We start from the raw sequence: 18267 nt of genomic DNA, 5'->3' as shown, positions 1-18267 counted from the left end.
CCACAAACAAATATTTCTTTTATGTTGCATTCATTTTACATTGCATTTCTTTTTTAACCAACCAAAAAGCCCCAAAACAATATTGTCATGAATTGCGCCCAATCAACACACTTAGAACGAAGTTGGGGTGGTTAGTTCACAACAATGGTCTAAGAGCATCTGTGATGCCTCCAATCAACAAAAAAATAAACATTTATACAAATTGTTATCATAAATTCAATGGAGTTCATAAAATATAATAATTAGATTATTAAAATAATAAAATTGCTCGAAAATTGCAATGTTATATCACCTTTTTTTTATTAGAATGAATGCCTCCTTAATATCAATCATTTCTCATGAAAATGAATGCCTCCTCAATAGCAATCATTTATCACAAATAATTCATGAAATAGAATAGTTGTAAGTTTCATCAAAATCCCACCACCACTCCCTTCTTCATTAATTGTCCAAAATCTCAATCTTCAAGATTTTGAAACAATGAATGCTATCTCAATTTGTATGGCCCACAAAAATAATTGCTAATATGTTCAGTAAAAAAATTAAGGAATTTGAAGAAGAAAGCACAATACTTGATAGTTTCAACAACATAAAACCTGAGATTTCCTAAACATTGCAGTTCAAAAGCAATTTATTAAGATTTCCATGGAGAAATAAAAGTATACAGTTTGTGTTTTCTCATCAAATCAGATTATTAAACGAGCTAAAATCTCAGTTGAGATCAGCTGCGAACAAGATAGAGCTTACCAAACACATGCATCAAAGCAACAAAAGCAATGAATCCCACGCTCATAATAAGGACAGTGTTGGGAGATAGCTTATGACCTGTAGTTTCATCAGTGTAGAACTGTAGCATTGTGGATGCAGCTCCTCCGGCAGGAGCACCGCCGCCGCCGCCGCCGCCTGTTCTCCGCCTCCGCAAGTTAGCAGCTGCTGCTGCTGCTGCGCTGCCCCTTGGTGGACCTTCTCCATTCGAAACCATTTTCTCTAGCTAGTCTCTGAGAAGAGAGTGAAGGGTCAGGAATGCGATTCAAAATAGGTGAACAAATTAAAAGGAAACAAAAGTAAAATAATGTTGGTTGCGTAGTTGTTCTAGTTCATTATACAGCTCCTTAAGATAAGCATCATATCATACAAAGATCATTTGCACGACTTGAAGCACAATTAGGGGAAAAACATGCTAGCCCGTTTGTAGCTTTAACTTTATAGAACTTGAATAATAGAATGTTTTAAAAAGTAGCGGTGTACCCATGAACAACCAACAGCATAACAAGCCCTTGCAAGACAGAAATATAATTAAAAGAAGGGGAGGCCAAGGATAGAATGTATAGAAAGCTGGTCATAAGTTATCTCCCTACCAAATGCAAATTTAAAGAGTGGATGGAGCAGAACGTTTCTTTAATCAAACCAAAAGCAGCAGCTCAGGAAACACAATTTAATGATGTTACTTTGGGAAGTGAAGATTTGAACGAGGATCTTGAAATTTAACTTGAATGCTTTAAATTCAGTCAAAGTCACAAAAAGGGACCTCTATCTTTAAAATCAAGCAAATTATTTCATTCTCACTAGCTCAAATAGAAACGAGAGGCATGTGTGACCATGCAAGCCTGAGCACCAAAGCGCACGCGATGCAGATGCGACCTGGGTCAATTCCAGGTTAATTTCGGGTTTTCAGGTCACAGCTTAAACCCCACCCAATTTTTAAAATGGGTTAATATCTAAAACTCAAACCTGACCCTTTTGGTAAACAGGTTGACCCAAAACTGAAATTTTCCACGTCAGGTCTGGGTCGGATTTCGAGTCGTGTTAAATATTGACGCCCCAATCAAAATCAGAAATAAAAATCAAAATCAAGAAAATATGCAAAAGAGCATGAGTATGTTTTGTAATTTAAGAACACCCATGAAGGCTGAATGGTAAGTGGGGATGAATACAAAAAATATCTTGCATACAAAAAAAATAATAATAAAATAAGAATTTAGTATAGTTGAAACATTGAGAAAATGAAATAAAAATGTGAAATATACAACATATATTTCGAGCTGCCAGAAAGTCATTAATGGCTTACTCGAAGAATTGAGGCTTTGTACATATTCAAAGTATAGATAGTCGGCTCTAATTAGCTGCCTGCTTTTTTCCCCAAAAGCAAGGCTAATGAGGTTTGTTTTTTGTATTCTTTATCTAATGCTAATAAAGAAACCTTTATTAATACCTACTTTTTCTGCTCTACCAAAAAAAATTGAAATTAAGAAATTAATTGGGGTCTTTTTTATTTGTTGTTATTTGAAAGACAATGTGTAGTATTGATTGCGATATTATCTTAATGTTAATATAATCCAGGAATTGTTAAGTTTGGTTGAGTGTGTTGTTTGTACAATTCTAGTTCAATTTTTAATGAAAATGGTGATTTCATCTTTTTATTTATTTTTTTATATTAGGTATTACATAATAATTAAATAAAAATTATTCTATCGGAATGTCTAACAGAATATGAGATAAAATAAGTATAACCCTTTTAAAAAATACCAGAAATCAGAATTAAAAAACAAACACGAATGACTAACATTCAAATAGAAATCTTAGTTTAGGCAACTTTTTTTAGAACAAATGAAATTATTATAATAGATGACAAACTCACAGACATTAAGGGTCGGTCATCTTGTTCAAACACAGACATATGCAATATGAACTAATATTGCATGTATTAGTAAAAAAAAAACAAATTCCTATCATGATTAATTAAATAAAACAATTTAATTGACATATTAGGATATATCATTTCATATAGAGAAAGAATATTCAAATCAAGATAACAATGATAATAAGAAATTATTAGGAAAAGAGAAAAAGAATAAAAATTTGTTGATATCAAGTAGTTAAATCTACACATGGATAAAGGAATAGACAACATATTGCACAAAATCATGTCATCTAAGACATTTGCTATTATTAATGGACTTATGCTAATAAATAAACCATTAAACCTTTCAAAGTATTCATGTGATCATTAAAAGTGAGTTTGGTAGATCAACATTATCAAATTTTTTTATGACAATAAGCTTATATTTTATAAAAAAAAATTGAAATTGAAATTGAAATTATGAGTGGAGATGAAAACAAAAAATATCTTGCATTTGCAAAGAACACAATAATAAAATTAAACTTTCCAAAGTATGCTAGTGATCAATAAAAGTGAGTATGGGAGACCACACATTGGTTTGTTTAAGAACCTTCTGCAATTCCTAGAGATGTTAAAAGAATAGGTTTACCTAGAATTACTTCTTTATAGAGTTCAAAATATTTTTAAAAAGAACAAGGAGTAAAAATTTAACTCTAGATACATATTGAAAAAAATAACAAGTAGCAGCACTTAAATTGACATAATGCTTAATTGAGTTGAATGAGACACAATAGCAAAAAGATTTTGTAATGCTCTTAGTCTTTTTATGCATTTTATCTTAGGGGAATAAGAGTTTCCCTTTTTATAATTATGTGCATTAAGAAGTTGGGACATGTTGAGGGTGCAATTGGGAGGTGAGGGGTTTATGAAATATCTACAAATACTATTATTTAGATTGATCATACTGCAGTGGAACAAAAGTAAATCATAATACCATATTGCTTCTTTTAAGATATGAAGGTATGAAGAATGAGGTGAGAAAAAACAAACACAACAACAAAAGGGCTAACAAGAAAAACTAGCAATCAATTCACCGAACAACATAATTGGTGTTCAAAAGTTTATTTTTGTCATGGGCTAATAGTTGATTCCCTACAATATCACACTACATGGGAACAGTGATTGTGCCTCATTATATATATAGCTAAATTTAGCATTCAAACCTTTTTGTATTGACTATTCATAGCACTATTTTCATGTTATGGCATCTTATGGCCTTATTTTTCTTCCTAAATTACTTAGCATAGTTTGTTTAGCATAAAATATGATCATAAATATCTTAGAATAACCAAACCAAGCAGCTAAGATAAGGATGACAAAACTTCACAATCCATATATATTTTCCCTTTTGATATCAAACTTATTTTCCTGAAATATGAGTTCAGCTTAGTTAGTAACATATTCTCTAAAATAAGGACTAAGGAGCTTTTGCAAGTAAAGCAAGGGCACCTTTGTAGCATTAGCTAAACATTTCAGGTCAAATAGTTTTCTATACATTTATGTATTCAGACCAACTTGATCTGTACTACGTCACACAATCATTGTTTTGAAACTAATAAATTTTGAATTTCCACATTACACATTCTACATATATGGTGCTTACCATCTTCGACAAACTAATTTTCTCTTCAGCACAAGTCTTCCTGAATACAAAATAGCAACTTCAACACGTGATACAGTTCATGAATCTAAAAGTCATTAAATCTTGAATCATTATTCAATTACACCTCCAAACCCTAGAATCAGAAAGAGCTAACATCTGCCCTCTATGAAATCTATCAAAACAAGCAAAACATTTTCACCAAAATATTTATGCATTTAAAACTTTATTGTTCTTTGACAACAAACTTTCCATATTGATTATAATATGATAATATTTTCTTGTTATGTTTTAACTTTTTCCTTCAAAATTAAGCATTAAAGTTCGTTTAGCACAAATTTAAGACATATATATCTTAGAACAGACAAATCAAAAAAGCAGGATAATAAACTTTCTATATATCATAGCATCATTTTATTTCATCGCACATAAGTTTTACCTTTCTATATCAAACTTACCTTCCAAAATTAGGAATTCAGTTATGCCAATTAGATATTTTATAAATCAAGAAACTTCAGAATGCAAACAAGCGCATATTCAATCCAACTTGCTCTCTTATCTACACTGCCTCAATAACTATTCTAGAAACGCAAACACCAAATTTTCACTACCACAATTAATATTCTCCATAAATGTATTGTTTTTTAACTGAATCTGCCTTGTTCTGCAAACAGAACACTTCACTAATCTTAAACCCCTAAAATCTACCAAATTTCTCAATTTAATATGGCCCAATTTACCCATCCAAAAACTACTTTCACAAAGAGCTGAAGGAACACTAATCCTTAATCAGTAAACAATCGCATGCCCTGCTCTCCACACCATCTAAACAAATACAAATTTCACCAAAAAGACCGAGCAATCAGATAACTCCTTACGGATCTTTGACCACAAACAAAACAATCAACTGCGAAATTTGAGATGGTTCGGCGACCTTACATGAAATGCGAAGTACGGCGATGGAGCCTTGGAGGCGAGTGCTGGGTTGATGGGTTCGGCGAGAGAGAGGACCGTTGGGGATTGAACCCTAAATTTTTGTTTTTTTTTTTTAACTCGGCAGTGAAACGCTCAGCTGTGAAGGCTAACCGTTCGGCCGCTGCCGAGTGAAAACGCTCAGCGGTTTGGGAACCCCTCGTCCAATGAAACCGAGGTTCTATTTGGAACCGTTTTTTTTTTTTTTATAATAATATTTTAAGCATAAATTTTTTTTCTATTAAAAAATTATTTTAAAAATAGTAAGAAAATCTTCCTAAATAAAACTTTAATATGCTTGGCTGTTGGAATCTAGAAGCAATTGAATATGAAGAGTCTAAAATGAATGTTATAGATTTATTTTAACTTTATAAATATAAGATCAAAAAATTTTATGAGAAGAATCACAAGTCACATTTATAGACCAAAAATCATATTAATTAGGCACGAATCTCAAGGCACATTTGAATTAGAAATTTTTAAAATTAAATTTGGTATCATCCCTACTATTTTTTTGTAATTTTACCGTCTTTTTGTTTTATTTTTCTTAAATTTTTTTGCTTGTTCAAAGAAAAAAATTTTAAAGGTGAAAACATTCACTTCTAAGAAACAAAAAAAGTTTCCTTTATTGGTGATCTTTGAAATGTTTTATCAGGAACGATTTTTTTTTTTTCCAAAAAATAAAGATATATATACGTGTTTTGTTATAACTAGTATAAATACACGTGTACATGGTGCACGTTAATAAAATTTTAAAAAATAAGGAATATATAATCAAAATTTAAAATTAATTTATGACATGCTATAACAATTGTATTAAATTTTATATTAATATAATGAACATGCAATTAGTGCATATAGCTATAATTTTTAAAATTAATAAGAAAATAATAAAAATGCACATTTAATAAGTGCTCATCCTTAAAATTTTATAATTTTATCATAAGAAGATAATAATTCAAAATAAATAAATAAGATAAAATCATTATATTTATAACATATAAATAAAAAATTTTATCTTCATTAGTTTTTACAATATTAAATAATATTTTAAATAATTTTTTATAATATTAGCTTTAAATAACAAACATTAATGATGAATTTTCAAATAGACGCATTAATAGATAATGATAATGATACTTACTACATAAGTATTGGTGTAATTTATATGTACATTAATTAAATGTAACAAATAATATAAGCTTGCAGTTTAAAAATTGATGTACTAAGAAAAGTGTGAATAGTTAAAAATTATCAATTATCAACGATAATTATTTTCCATTGCTTTATATCAAAGCGAAGAAATATAGATTTTAATTTTTCCGCTTATATATATATAAACTATGCTTAAAAAAAACCTAACTTATCAATAATATTTTTGGAAAAAAAAAAAAAAATCTCCTGTTGCTAGAATATATAGAGCACAAAATTCTCTCATACTTAACTTTCGCTTGTTCTTTCATCTATAGAATCCATGCCATAGCTCTGTTATTGTCTGAACAGTTTGTAGACATTCCATAAGAATGAACATGCAACATTTCTATCTTAATAGCATCAAAACTTTGGACTAATATCATTATAATCAAACACTATTATATATTAGGGAACATGTAATTTCTCAAAAAATAAAGTCTTATATGATTACCATAAATAGACTAACAAAGATCCCATATATATGATAAATACTTTCAAAAAGCATAAACTGCCATAAATAGACTAACAAAGATCCCATATATATGATAAATACTTTCAAAAAGCATAAACTGAACCTGCTTCACCTTGCAATGAATTCTGAACTAAGATTAAGATGTCTATAACTATATTTGTTTCTTTAAGAAATAATTTTTTTTTCATGCAAATACAATAAGGATACGCATAATTCTACTTTGCAGATGATCTCTGAAGAATGTGATTAAACTTATGAACTTAAAACTATCGACCTGATACCACAGCGATCATTAATGAATTTCCAGAGATGAATCTCTGAATAGTTGATACAGTCTCACATGCTTCTCTCAAACACAAAAGTAGGCTGTCTTGGCATTGGATGAGCCATATTTACTCCATCCAACATCACTATAGCAGTCTTCATTTTTGGCCTGTCATTAGCTCTATCCTAAACACATGAGTGTTCTCCATAGAAAGCATGCTTACGTCAAGAATGTTTCATGCGCCAAACAGTGATGTCGACTGTATTTGTACAGTAGTGCCACTTGAGGCACCCATTTTCAGTGGCTTGAAGTTTGCAATGAAAGTCAACATTACCAAGTTGATAAAATCGAATTGGATTAGATGGAACTGGGTTAATGCTGAATTGAAAAAATGCTAAAAGAATATAAATTGTCAATAACTAAATACCAAACTGACCAATAAAAAGAAATTTGACATCATCTATTAAGTCGTTGTAGTATGCAATTCATTCTGGATTGATATCTCTGCTTCCATCTACCAAGTAGAGCATGTCAGGCCCACTAAACGCATGCAACAATACTGAAGGAAAAAGAAAATAAAATATTTATAATTTTTTACTTGGTAACATCTGTAACCAGGAGATGGACAACTTGCATGTAGACATTCCAATATTTTTCATCAAGTCCACATTCCTTTCCTAAGAGAAGGCACGCAACATTCAATACTCAAAGGATCTCTACCAAGAAGCATAACCCACCAGCGAAAGGAATAACGGGAAAACGAGAAGCTCAGAAACAATCAATTATATTCTTACAATAAAAAATCACAAATCATTATTACATTCCAGAAAATTCTAGTAAACAGATTGAAATTTTGTCAAATATTTCATCAATTAGAAATCAATTCAATCTACAAATAGAAAATTATTGTATTACTAAAATCAGCTACCTTATCTAACTCCTGAAATAGAAGAACTACTTTAGACCTCTCCCGCTTTCCCCCACCGAGCTCTCCTGCTGCAAAAAACAGAAAATCCAAAAAGACAACCAACGATCTCCCACTGCATTCCCCCACCGAGCTTTGCTGCTGCAAAAAAAAGAGAAAATTCATAAAGACAACCAACGAATGCGGGAGTTCATGAGTGGGAAGGTAACACCACCGAGTTTTTGAAAGAATAATAGGAAAGAGGAGCCCCGACGCCTCACCTTTCACACGAAGAAACGAAGAGGAGGAAGAGCCAAGAAGAATGAGAAGAAGAATAGGGGAAGGTAGTAGCCGTCGTATCATCTTTCGCGTTCGCGTGAATAGGTTAATAATGGGAAAATGAAACGGATGGGAAATTAAAACGTTTAGAAGATTTAACAACAACAAACTCGAAACATATAAAGAAATGAAACGCACGAAGAAGTTAATAAAGTGCGTTATAATTAAAGAATTTGAAGAGTAATAAATCAATATTTCAGATTAATTTAAAATTTATAAATGAACGATCAGAATTTGCTAAGGGTGAAATTTCAAGCCACTTTTATATAGTGTATAAATATATATAAAATGTTACCATTAATTATTTAATTATTTTTTGCATTATTATTTTAATCTTGATGGTGAGAATTTATCATTTGGAAAATTAATTGAGATTCAAGCATTATAAAAGGAACTAATATAATTTCATTTATCACGATAGTATTATTATTTATTAAGCAATACTATTTATTACAACTGTTAAAAAATTAATTAGATCAATAATAATGTATTAAAATATACAATACCATGTAATAAGATCAATGTTGATAATGCAATTTCAGTATTTTTCTTTTTTTAGAAGGTTGTTTGTGTAAAACTCTGCCTAGTATGGTATTTTTGCAAAGAAAATAATAAATTTAAAATATTATAAATAATAAAAATATTTTTAAAATATATTATAAACAGGGAGAATTAATCTATCCTCACATGTATCAGTATTTATTGTAATATATCAATGCACAAAAAATAAAATAAAAATATTAAAAATGATTATACTATATAGATAAAATTTCTATCTAAATTAACCCTAGCAAAAAGAGCTGGGTGTCTCACAAGGTATAACTAACTATTTAGGAAAAAATTATTCAGTCCGAACATTGGATGCCGTCCGGAGTCGAATTAGAGCGCGTCACATCACTCTTTTTCTATGTACCGCGGCTGTGTAATGATGTCTACCGGGTGTTATGACGCGCTCTGATTCGCCTCCGAACGATCCGGTGTCCGCACAGAATAATCTCTCCTGTTTAGGAGAGGTCCAACCTTCCAGGATATGCTTCTGATCACAATTACCAAAAAAAAGCATCACCAGATCTCATATAACTCAAAATAGTCTGCAAAAGTATACATATGGGAAATAAAATGATCCCAATTTATTCTACTTGCCAAAAGCACCACCAAAATGAGAAAAATTACAAGGATCTTGAGCTCATTTCCATCCTCTCCCAGAACAAAAAATTGTTCAGAAAACAGAAGAAAGAAAAAGCTAACTGATAAGAACTGCAGCTCAGCAGCACAAGAACCTCCCCCCTCTTAAGTTCCGGTCATTGCATGACCAAATTAACCTAAACAGAGGGGAAGAAGGGGCAGTAGATAAAGACCTTATGCCCATATATCAATAACAAAATGCCTCGCAAATATCTAGTTAATATATATATGAATATCTATCTATCTATTTATATAAATCATAATTTGATCATTCAGCAAGCTCATCAAGATAACGGTCCATAAGTTGAGAGATGGATTCCATGAAAGCAGCCTCACAAGTCTCAGGAAGAATGGCTTCCTTTGCTTTGCGGATCATGCCTTCGATCTTTGATTCTTTCTTGAGTGTTTCCCTGCAGAGGACTCTTCCAATCTCATAAGGAGAAAGGCTTCTTTCTGCACCTTTTTTGAGAAGAATGGTACAAATTCGAAGAGTTCGAGCGCAAAGAGATGACAACTCCCAACCATTAAACCTGAGAAGCTCGATGTCTTCTTCTACGTTTAGTGATTTTATGTACTCGACGGTTTCAGCATTGTAAGGTATACGGGCTTGAGGCCAGTGAAGCCATTCAAATGTGCAGTCCTCAAACTACAAGAAATGCAAACAAATTCATTCTTTGAGGGTAACATGATAACTACGAGAAGGGGAAAAAAAAAAATTTTTTGAAGACAAATAAAAATGAGAGCCAAGTTTTTTTTTTTATGTAAATTAGAAAACTTAAAAGCAAGAGGTGGATGAGTGGCTTTACTCTTAAAGATAGGATACGAAATGAGCATATTCCTGAAAAGGTTGGTGCAGCTCCAGTGGAAGATAAGATTAGAAAGAGTCGCCTTAGATGGTTTGGTCACATAAAACGGCGGCCTTCCGGTAACCCGGCTAGGAGAATAGAGGTATTAAATTTGACTTATGTTAAGAAAGGTAGAGGTAGACCTAAAAAGACTTGGTTAGAGAATATTATAAATGATCTTTCCTTATTAGATTTAAATGAAATTTGACTTTTAACATAACACAAAACAGTAAAAGGATTTATGTAGCCGACCCTATGTAGTTGAACAAAGGCTTGATGTTGTTGTTATAAAAAACTTAAAAGCAACAGGCACACAAACTGTTTGTTTCCTTCTAGAGCATGTAAGCTTAACAAGTCCATCCGTGGACTAAAGTAAAATCCTTAGGCTTGGTTTTATAAGTTTGGAAAATTTCTTACTGAGGATGTAGTAATGCCTTCCTCTATGGAGATCTAACTAGAGCTATTTATATGGAGCATTGGTTTTTTAAGTTTTGTTACAGATGAATGTAGTAATGCCTTCCACTATGGAAATCTAACTAGAGCTATTTATATTAAGCAATTGCCAGGGTATTTTACTCAGGGGGTAACTAGAGGATGTACGCTCAACAAGGCTATTTATGGACTTGAAGTAAAATCCTTCGGTTCGATTTTACAAGCTTTACAAATTTCTTACTCGGGCTAGTTTTTATAGCAACAGTAGAGGTCATGCCATCTTTGTCAAAAACATCTCATTTGGCTCCATTATCTTGGTTTTTAATGTAAATGACATTCTCCTTATAGGAAGTGATAAAAAAGGGGTTTCTGAAGTAAAATACTACTAAAAAGGTATTTTCTAATCAAAGATTGGGTTGGGTAAAATAAGAAAAAAATTTCTTGGAACAAGATATCTTCTTTGTTGTAAGGAATGTGAGTCAACATATGCAAACTTCAAAGAGGAGAATGATTAAAATCCATTGAAAAATGAACATCTTAATGTAGATTTTCTTTTTTAATGCCAAGCATAATAGATCAAATAATAATAATAAAATCACATATGCATGGAAGATAATCTGGTCATAGGGAAAAGTAATAAAATCCATATATGGGGAATGCACATTTATGGAAGATAATTTAGTCATATAAAAAAATAAGAAAAAATAGTGGTGGGCATATTGAAAGCTAAAATAGAATACGTAGCCATAACACGCTCTATATATGAAATGAAGTTGATTAAGACCCTCATAAAGAATTTAATTTTATGTTACATAACAAGGTATTAAAATTTGTCAATCTTGCAACCATATGTGTCATCAATAATCTCACGTTCCATAAAAGAACGAAATTTATTGAGGTTAATAATCAATTTATTTAGATGAGGTGCTATCAAAGAAGATTGTTACTCATATCTCCAACCCAAAACAATTTGTAGAAAATATTACCGAAGCAATTTGGGTCATATTTAGTTTTCTAAGCTACGAAATATGTTGGAGCTAATTAGTTAATATATATAACCAAAATTATGAGGGGAAGTGTTAGTATAAAAAATATTATTTTAGAAAACTCCCAATAGAGTTAGTGGAGTGAGCTTATTTCATTCTACATGCACATTATATTGATTCCTCCACTATAATAGAAGGGTTTCTCTTTTAAATAACGAAAAGCTCTCTCCTCTCAATAAAAATTCATTTTGCAATCTAGCAATCCAACTTTTATTACACATTCATCAATCACAATTTTTTCGAACTCAATTTAACTTTCAATGACTTCTTACCAGCAAAACTCAGACCCATACACATAGCTGGCTTAATTGGAATTTTACAAATTTTAAGATGAAACCACTAATATAAATTACAGAATTAAAAAAAATTAAAAAAATAGATGATTAAAAGATAATAACCTATGAACTCAATGATGTTCATCACCTAAAATGACATAAGCTAAAATGCCATGAAATATGTGTTAATATCCAAATTAAATCAATAATATAAGGAAAAATATCAAAAATTGTAAACTTACATCCTCAGGAAGGCAATACCCATGATCGATGGGGACCAGCACAATTCTCCCTTCTTCTCCCTCTTTGCAAAACAAAATATTCCCACCATGCCTATCTGCATTAGCCAATCTTATATCTAACACAGTGATCTTATGAATCTCCTCCACAGGAAAAGCTCTTGGGCTCATATCTTCACAACTCCCACAATTCTTCACATACATCTGCATTGACCCAACCTTGAAATCCGGCGTAGCACGATCAAATTGTTTTGAATGATTAAAACAATCACTAAGGCACTGAACCATTATTGTTGGAGGAACACCAGAGAAACCAAACTCATCACACATTGATGTTCGACGCCCACTAATCGGATGGTCGAGCAAATAAGCTGCAACTTCCCTAAGTGCCCCCTCCCCAACTCGTGTTCCCTTCTTCAATCCAATTCCATCCAATGATAGGGGAAGCCCCCTTGGGTTGTTCTCTGCCATTGGCTCCTCATCAATTGGCTTAAAAACAGCCACAAATTCTTTCCCTGAAACATCTTGCATAAAATATGCACCGCCTGTACCTTCAGAGGACATGACAGGAGGATTCCCCTTCTTTAGTCCAGCCAATGCAGATTGAATAAGTTTCTTGATTACTGGTGATAATATAATCTTAGGGTTGACAGCAAATGGCTCAATCCAAACCTCCCTTTTCAATGGTTTCTTGCATTCTTCCTTATCAGTTGCAGTTGGAGCTAATATTGAAAGATTTAAGGCCTTGTCAATCGGTTGAGTCCTGACTTTAGCACACTTGCGCACAATCAAATGGATCACAGCATCATTATAGCTACAGATATCCTGAATCATCAAATGATCATCAAGCTCCTTGCCATCATGGCAAAGCTTGTGGTTCTCTAGATCAACAAGATCCTTGCCCCTCCTGGCAATATGTTGCTTGACATAGGAGACCGTGCGGTTTCTTTCAATATGAAATTTAAATTTTTTTCCGCACACAGTCTTCACTGTAACAAATCCAAGATCAGAAAGGAGGATGACGAGGTGAAGCAAGTTTCCGTCAGAAACGCCGTAGTCCCTTACAAGGCAGTCGTTCCTTGAAAGCTCCCGACCATCGAAGACCAGTTTCTGCTTCTTGAACATGAAGCCCCCGCATCTTTGGATGCGCAGCTTAACCGAGGAAATGGAGTCTGATTCGAAGACTGGCATTGGGATCACGGACGAACCAGGTACCGCAAGGTAGACGAGGATCGGCTCTGGGGAGCAGTGAGCCGACCGTTTGAAGGAGGAAAGAGATAAATCCTCCCCAATTGGATTGAGAGCTATCGCAGCCGACGACATTGCTCTCCTCCAATTAGAACCCTCGGCTGGCCCTCGGCTGCCTCTCACTCGCAGGGAACGCCTCCGGCGGCAAAAGAAGCAAACGAGGGCGACCTCCTCTTACAATTCAAAAACCATCAACTAGTTCGATGCTCAAATCCTAACAAAAAAAAAAACAGTAAAATCAAAGTTTGAAATCAATTTCGAACGAAAAAACGCGGCTTTTTCACAAATTACATCAATTCGATTACTCAAACGAGTTCAGAAGGATTCAAACAGTTCAAAAAAAGAGAAGGGTGACAAATGGACTGAACTGAATGAAAAGAGAATTGGATTCTTACCGAAAGAAAGAATCGAGCGATGGAGCAAAGGGACGAGTGAGCTTATAGCGGGCAATAAATATAGAGGTTCGGTGCGATTAATGGGGTAAGGATTGAATTTATTTAGGGTTTCAGTTGTCCTCTTCTCGTCCATCGGCTTCGTCTCCGAACTTCTGACCGAACTGAGTTGCTGTTCTTCCGTCCTGCTTCACAACAACATTTCTCCTGCCCATCCGTCCAAGAGAATAGTGCCACAAATGGCCGAGATAAGCTCGACTGCGTTAATCCAAATTATATCCACAAATGCCATTAACTGTTTTATTAATTATTTTTGGAAAAAAACTTTGCGCTCAAAAATATAAATTTAATATATTATTACATATTAAGCTAGCTGGCACTCATTTTTAAATTTAATGATCACTCTCAACAGAAAATTATTGAATTAATTTCATTCTATCAGAACAATAATAAGAAGTCTTTATTCCATTACATAGGTCGGCTACATGAATCTTTTTTCTCTATTGTGTCTTATTAAGGAGAGATTATTACTTACGGAGTTCGGATGAGAAAACTGTCCAGATTTTGTGAGGGTATACATTAAATAAATATTTTTTTTTTCTGTATACCCTCAAAGAATTCAGAAGGTTCTCACATTCGGATTCCACATATAATAATTTCTCTCTATTAAGAGTCAAATTCTCATTTAAATCAAAATCATTTAATTCTACACCAAAAAAATCGATTATCATTGTTGCAGATTAGAATATACGCGGCGATAGAGTTAGAAATTTTCGTCTCAGCATTGTACGTATATCTAGCACACAAATAAAAGAAAAAAGGAACACCATAATTTTTAGGTTGAAAATACTGAAAAAATGTAAAACCACAGAGCTACACATAGTTGATATGATTCCACTAGTGTTTGATTCGATTACAAGTGACTAACTTGTCCATGAAATTGAGGACGATCATATTACAATAATCAACCGTCGGGTTCAAATACAATTACGAGTAGAGATCGGAAATCCGACGATGTTTAGTGGTCAGGCGGAAATCCGGCTTTAATTAACGATTTGACATAAATCCGTCTTTAATTGACGATTTCGCGGAAATCTGGCGTTAGTCGGCAATCAGGCAAAAGTCCGGCGTCAGTCAGCGGTCGAGTAGAAGTCCGATATCAATTGGCGGTCGAGCAAAAGTTCGACGTCAATTGGCGGTCGGGCATAAGTACGACGTCGGTCGACTGCCGGGTGGAAGTCCAGCGGTTGTCGAGGAGGAGTCTGGTGGTAAGAGAGCTCTCATCCTACTCATCATTCTCTTCTTGTTTGGATCCCCTCTTATGAGAAATAAGGGGTATATTTATAGTTTTCTGAGATTTGCGTGGCCAATAAATAAGAGGAATGTTAAGGGTAAATTGAGAGTGGTTTGAATGGATGGTCGATGTTGATTCCCTTGATCAATGGACTGGACATTTGAATATTTTAATGATATCATAATTTAACCATCTTGGGCTCGTTGAATTTGTTTCGTTGAGCCGCTCGATTCAAATATGCATGTAAAGTTTGAAAACTGTTTGGTGATTCAAATTATGGATTGAGCCTTCTACATGCACTTCGTGTCTTTGATTTGGACTCATTTGGGCTCGGATTGAGTTGAATTTTGGTGTCGTTGGGTTTGTATTTTCGAGACATTCAGTACGACTATAAGTTTTTTTAAATTGGAGTTCATATGCTCCGATTTATTTTTTAAAGTTTCTAACTTGATTTTGCCTTGAGATTCGTGCCCAATCAAGATAATTTTTTGATGATATATCAAGTATATCCAAATAAAAAACACCCATGAATATGCTTTAAGATTAGTGTAATATATCCATAATAAATACTATATAAATTTCAAAATAGATCTACAGGCTTTGAGCTCTATCCTGATTATATTTTGGTCAATTAGGATATCATCATGCAACTTATTTTATTTTATTCTTCTTATTTTTAACCGTCCAACATTATTTTGGAACTATTATATCATTGGCCAAAAACATAAATTAATATATATCTCTTTAAATATTAGTTGTGTAAGCATCCATATGATCAATACATAAATATATAAATTTAATATTTATAAGTTTAGTAATAAAAAATTTCTTAATTACTCAATTAATTTTAATATAACTATAGCACACATTTTTCTCATGCAAATCAAACCAATTAGCATAGCACTCCAACATATTATTCAATAAAAAATAAAAATACTACTTATTTAATTATTGAACATTTGCTTAATATGTAAAATTTCATTAAAATATTTATTGATGAAATAATTATAATACCACTCAAAACTTTAAAATTTTTAATATATTTTCCTTCTAAACACAAGCCTTTATTTCCATGAATTAAAAAAAAAAAAAACTTTTCTCTACATAGTCAATGGATTTATGAGAAAATCTTGAGAGAGCAAAATTTTGAGTAGATAAAAAAAGAAAAAATTATTAAGATAGAGTGATGAAAATAATTATCTAATTAATAATAATAATAATAATCCAAGATAAAAAGATGACAATGCTAGCTTAGTAATTTGTTTTATCCCATTATATACAACATAGCAGCCAAATAAAGAATTAAAAGAAAATTAAAGAATTAAAAATAAAATAAAATAAAAAAGATAAAATTGACCAAATAAACTACTAGTGAAAAATTAAAAAAAAGAGAAATTAAAATAATAAAGGGAATGAATGAGTTCTTCAGGTAAGTCGACAAATAATTAATTAAAAATAAATAAAAAAAAAAAAAACTAGGTCTTCATGAGGTTAGGCAAGCTTTGCTGACAACAAATTTAAATTGGATATTACTGCATCAACATCTAAGCAGGTAAAGTCAAATTAGCCGTTCCAATACAAAAAGAACTTGAAAGTATATTTTGATAGAAGAACCACAGAATTTAGACAATTTTATCAAATTGTTCACATATGTGTCTTATTTTAGTTAGATTTAGATTTCATTTGGGACAGTTTCTTATTGCTTTATGAAACAGTTTTTTAGTATATGATTTTTTTGAATTTAAAATTTTTTTACTAGAAAGCTGCTTCATAAAATAGTAAGAAAACTGTCCCAAAAAGAATGGAACAACTTTCTTATTATTTTCAAACGAAACTTTCTAATACAAATTTTTTAGTTTTTAAAATTTTTGTACTAAAAAATTACTGTATAAAGCATTAAAAAAGTTGAATCTTAAACATTGTTGAAATTTATAGTTGATTTAATATTTTAATGTTGCATTGAATCTTGACATAAATATAAATAGGAGGTTAGATGATGAGCCTAAGACATTTTTGATGTATATTAGATTACTTAAATTACATAAGCTTATATTTTCTTTTAACAATCTAGTTAAATATTAAAGCTTCCCTTTAAGGTTTCGTTTGGGACTACTTTCTTATTGATTCTTCAAGCAGCTTTTTAGTATAAAAATTACAAAAATTAAAATTTTTGTACTAAAAAGTTGCTTTAAGAAGCAGTAAGAATACCGTCCCAAATAAAGACTAAGTTCCCTTTCTCTTTCATCTTTTATCTATTGTATCTTGCTTATTCTTATGCTAATAAGGCCCCAAATGAAGCTCTTATCTTTTATTACTAGGTTGAGAATTAGAGAATTTTTATCAAAGGAGGAATTTATGGAGAGGAATAATAGGTTGAATGATAAAAACTTAGATGGAGATATTTTTTTAGAATGAAGACTTGAGAAAGTGTTCATGTTATTTCTTAAAAGAAATAATGCATAAAAATTAGGTTTATATTATCTTACAGGTTGTGTTATTCTAAACCATAATAAGAAAAATGATGAAATTTTGAAGAGTATTGGGGATTTGAATTGGAGTAGCAAAGTGTTCATAGGCAAAGATATGTTTTCATTGAACGAGGCAATGAAGGTTAGAGGATTATAGTCTAATAATGATGCAAGGAAGCCTATTTTTAAGTTTTGGAGATTTGATCGTAGTTCAATGATGCTGGTATGGTTATGGTCTGATCGAACTAAAGGGAGAAATTGGTCGGTGATTTGACGATGGTGGTCAAACGGTGGTACTCAAGTAGAGCTATGTGATTCTTCAAATCTTTGAGCTTGTTGAATCTCAAGATCAGGTCCAAGCCTCTTTTAACATTAAGTATCTTAATGATGTCATAAGTAGATTATTTTAGGCTTGTC

General features: G+C 32.0%; 2 protein-coding genes across 5 annotated transcripts; both read right to left on the bottom strand.

Moving 5' to 3' along the window:
* Positions 1-602: 602 nt before the first annotated feature.
* On the bottom strand, positions 603-8524 carry LOC110108514 (protein transport protein Sec61 subunit beta-like). 3 transcript variants are annotated; one of them, XM_028693590.1, is made up of 3 exons: positions 8369-8524; positions 8112-8249; positions 603-998 (listed from the first exon to the last, which is right to left on the bottom strand). In XM_028693590.1, exon 3 carries the CDS (start codon positions 980-982, stop codon positions 722-724), a length of 261 nt encoding a protein of 86 aa, XP_028549423.1. In that variant the 5' UTR covers positions 983-998; positions 8112-8249; positions 8369-8524; the 3' UTR covers positions 603-721. The 3 variants fall into 3 exon arrangements, with proteins under 3 accessions (XP_028549423.1, XP_028549424.1, XP_028549422.1); XM_028693591.1 differs by having other exon boundaries at positions 8112-8246; XM_028693589.1 differs by lacking the exon at positions 8369-8524 and having other exon boundaries at positions 8112-8310.
* Positions 8525-9477: 953 nt separating this feature from the next.
* LOC110108516 (phosphatidylinositol 4-kinase gamma 4) lies at positions 9478-14338 on the bottom strand. Of its 2 annotated transcripts, none has more exons than XM_020839191.2 (3): positions 14092-14338; positions 12452-13910; positions 9478-10257 (listed from the first exon to the last, which is right to left on the bottom strand). In XM_020839191.2, exons 2-3 carry the CDS (start codon positions 13769-13771, stop codon positions 9880-9882), a joined length of 1698 nt encoding a protein of 565 aa, XP_020694850.1. In that variant the 5' UTR covers positions 13772-13910; positions 14092-14338; the 3' UTR covers positions 9478-9879. The 2 variants fall into 2 exon arrangements, with proteins under 2 accessions (XP_020694850.1, XP_020694851.1); XM_020839192.2 differs by lacking the exon at positions 9478-10257 and adding an exon at positions 10443-10599.
* Between the last annotated feature and the right edge of the window lie 3929 nt (positions 14339-18267).

The sequence above is a fragment of the Dendrobium catenatum genome, unplaced genomic scaffold (assembly GCF_001605985.2).
Source record: "Dendrobium catenatum unplaced genomic scaffold, ASM160598v2 fragScaff_scaffold_325, whole genome shotgun sequence".
Classification (NCBI taxonomy): domain Eukaryota; kingdom Viridiplantae; phylum Streptophyta; class Magnoliopsida; order Asparagales; family Orchidaceae; genus Dendrobium; species Dendrobium catenatum.
This window is presented reverse-complemented; position numbering and strand designations above follow the sequence as displayed.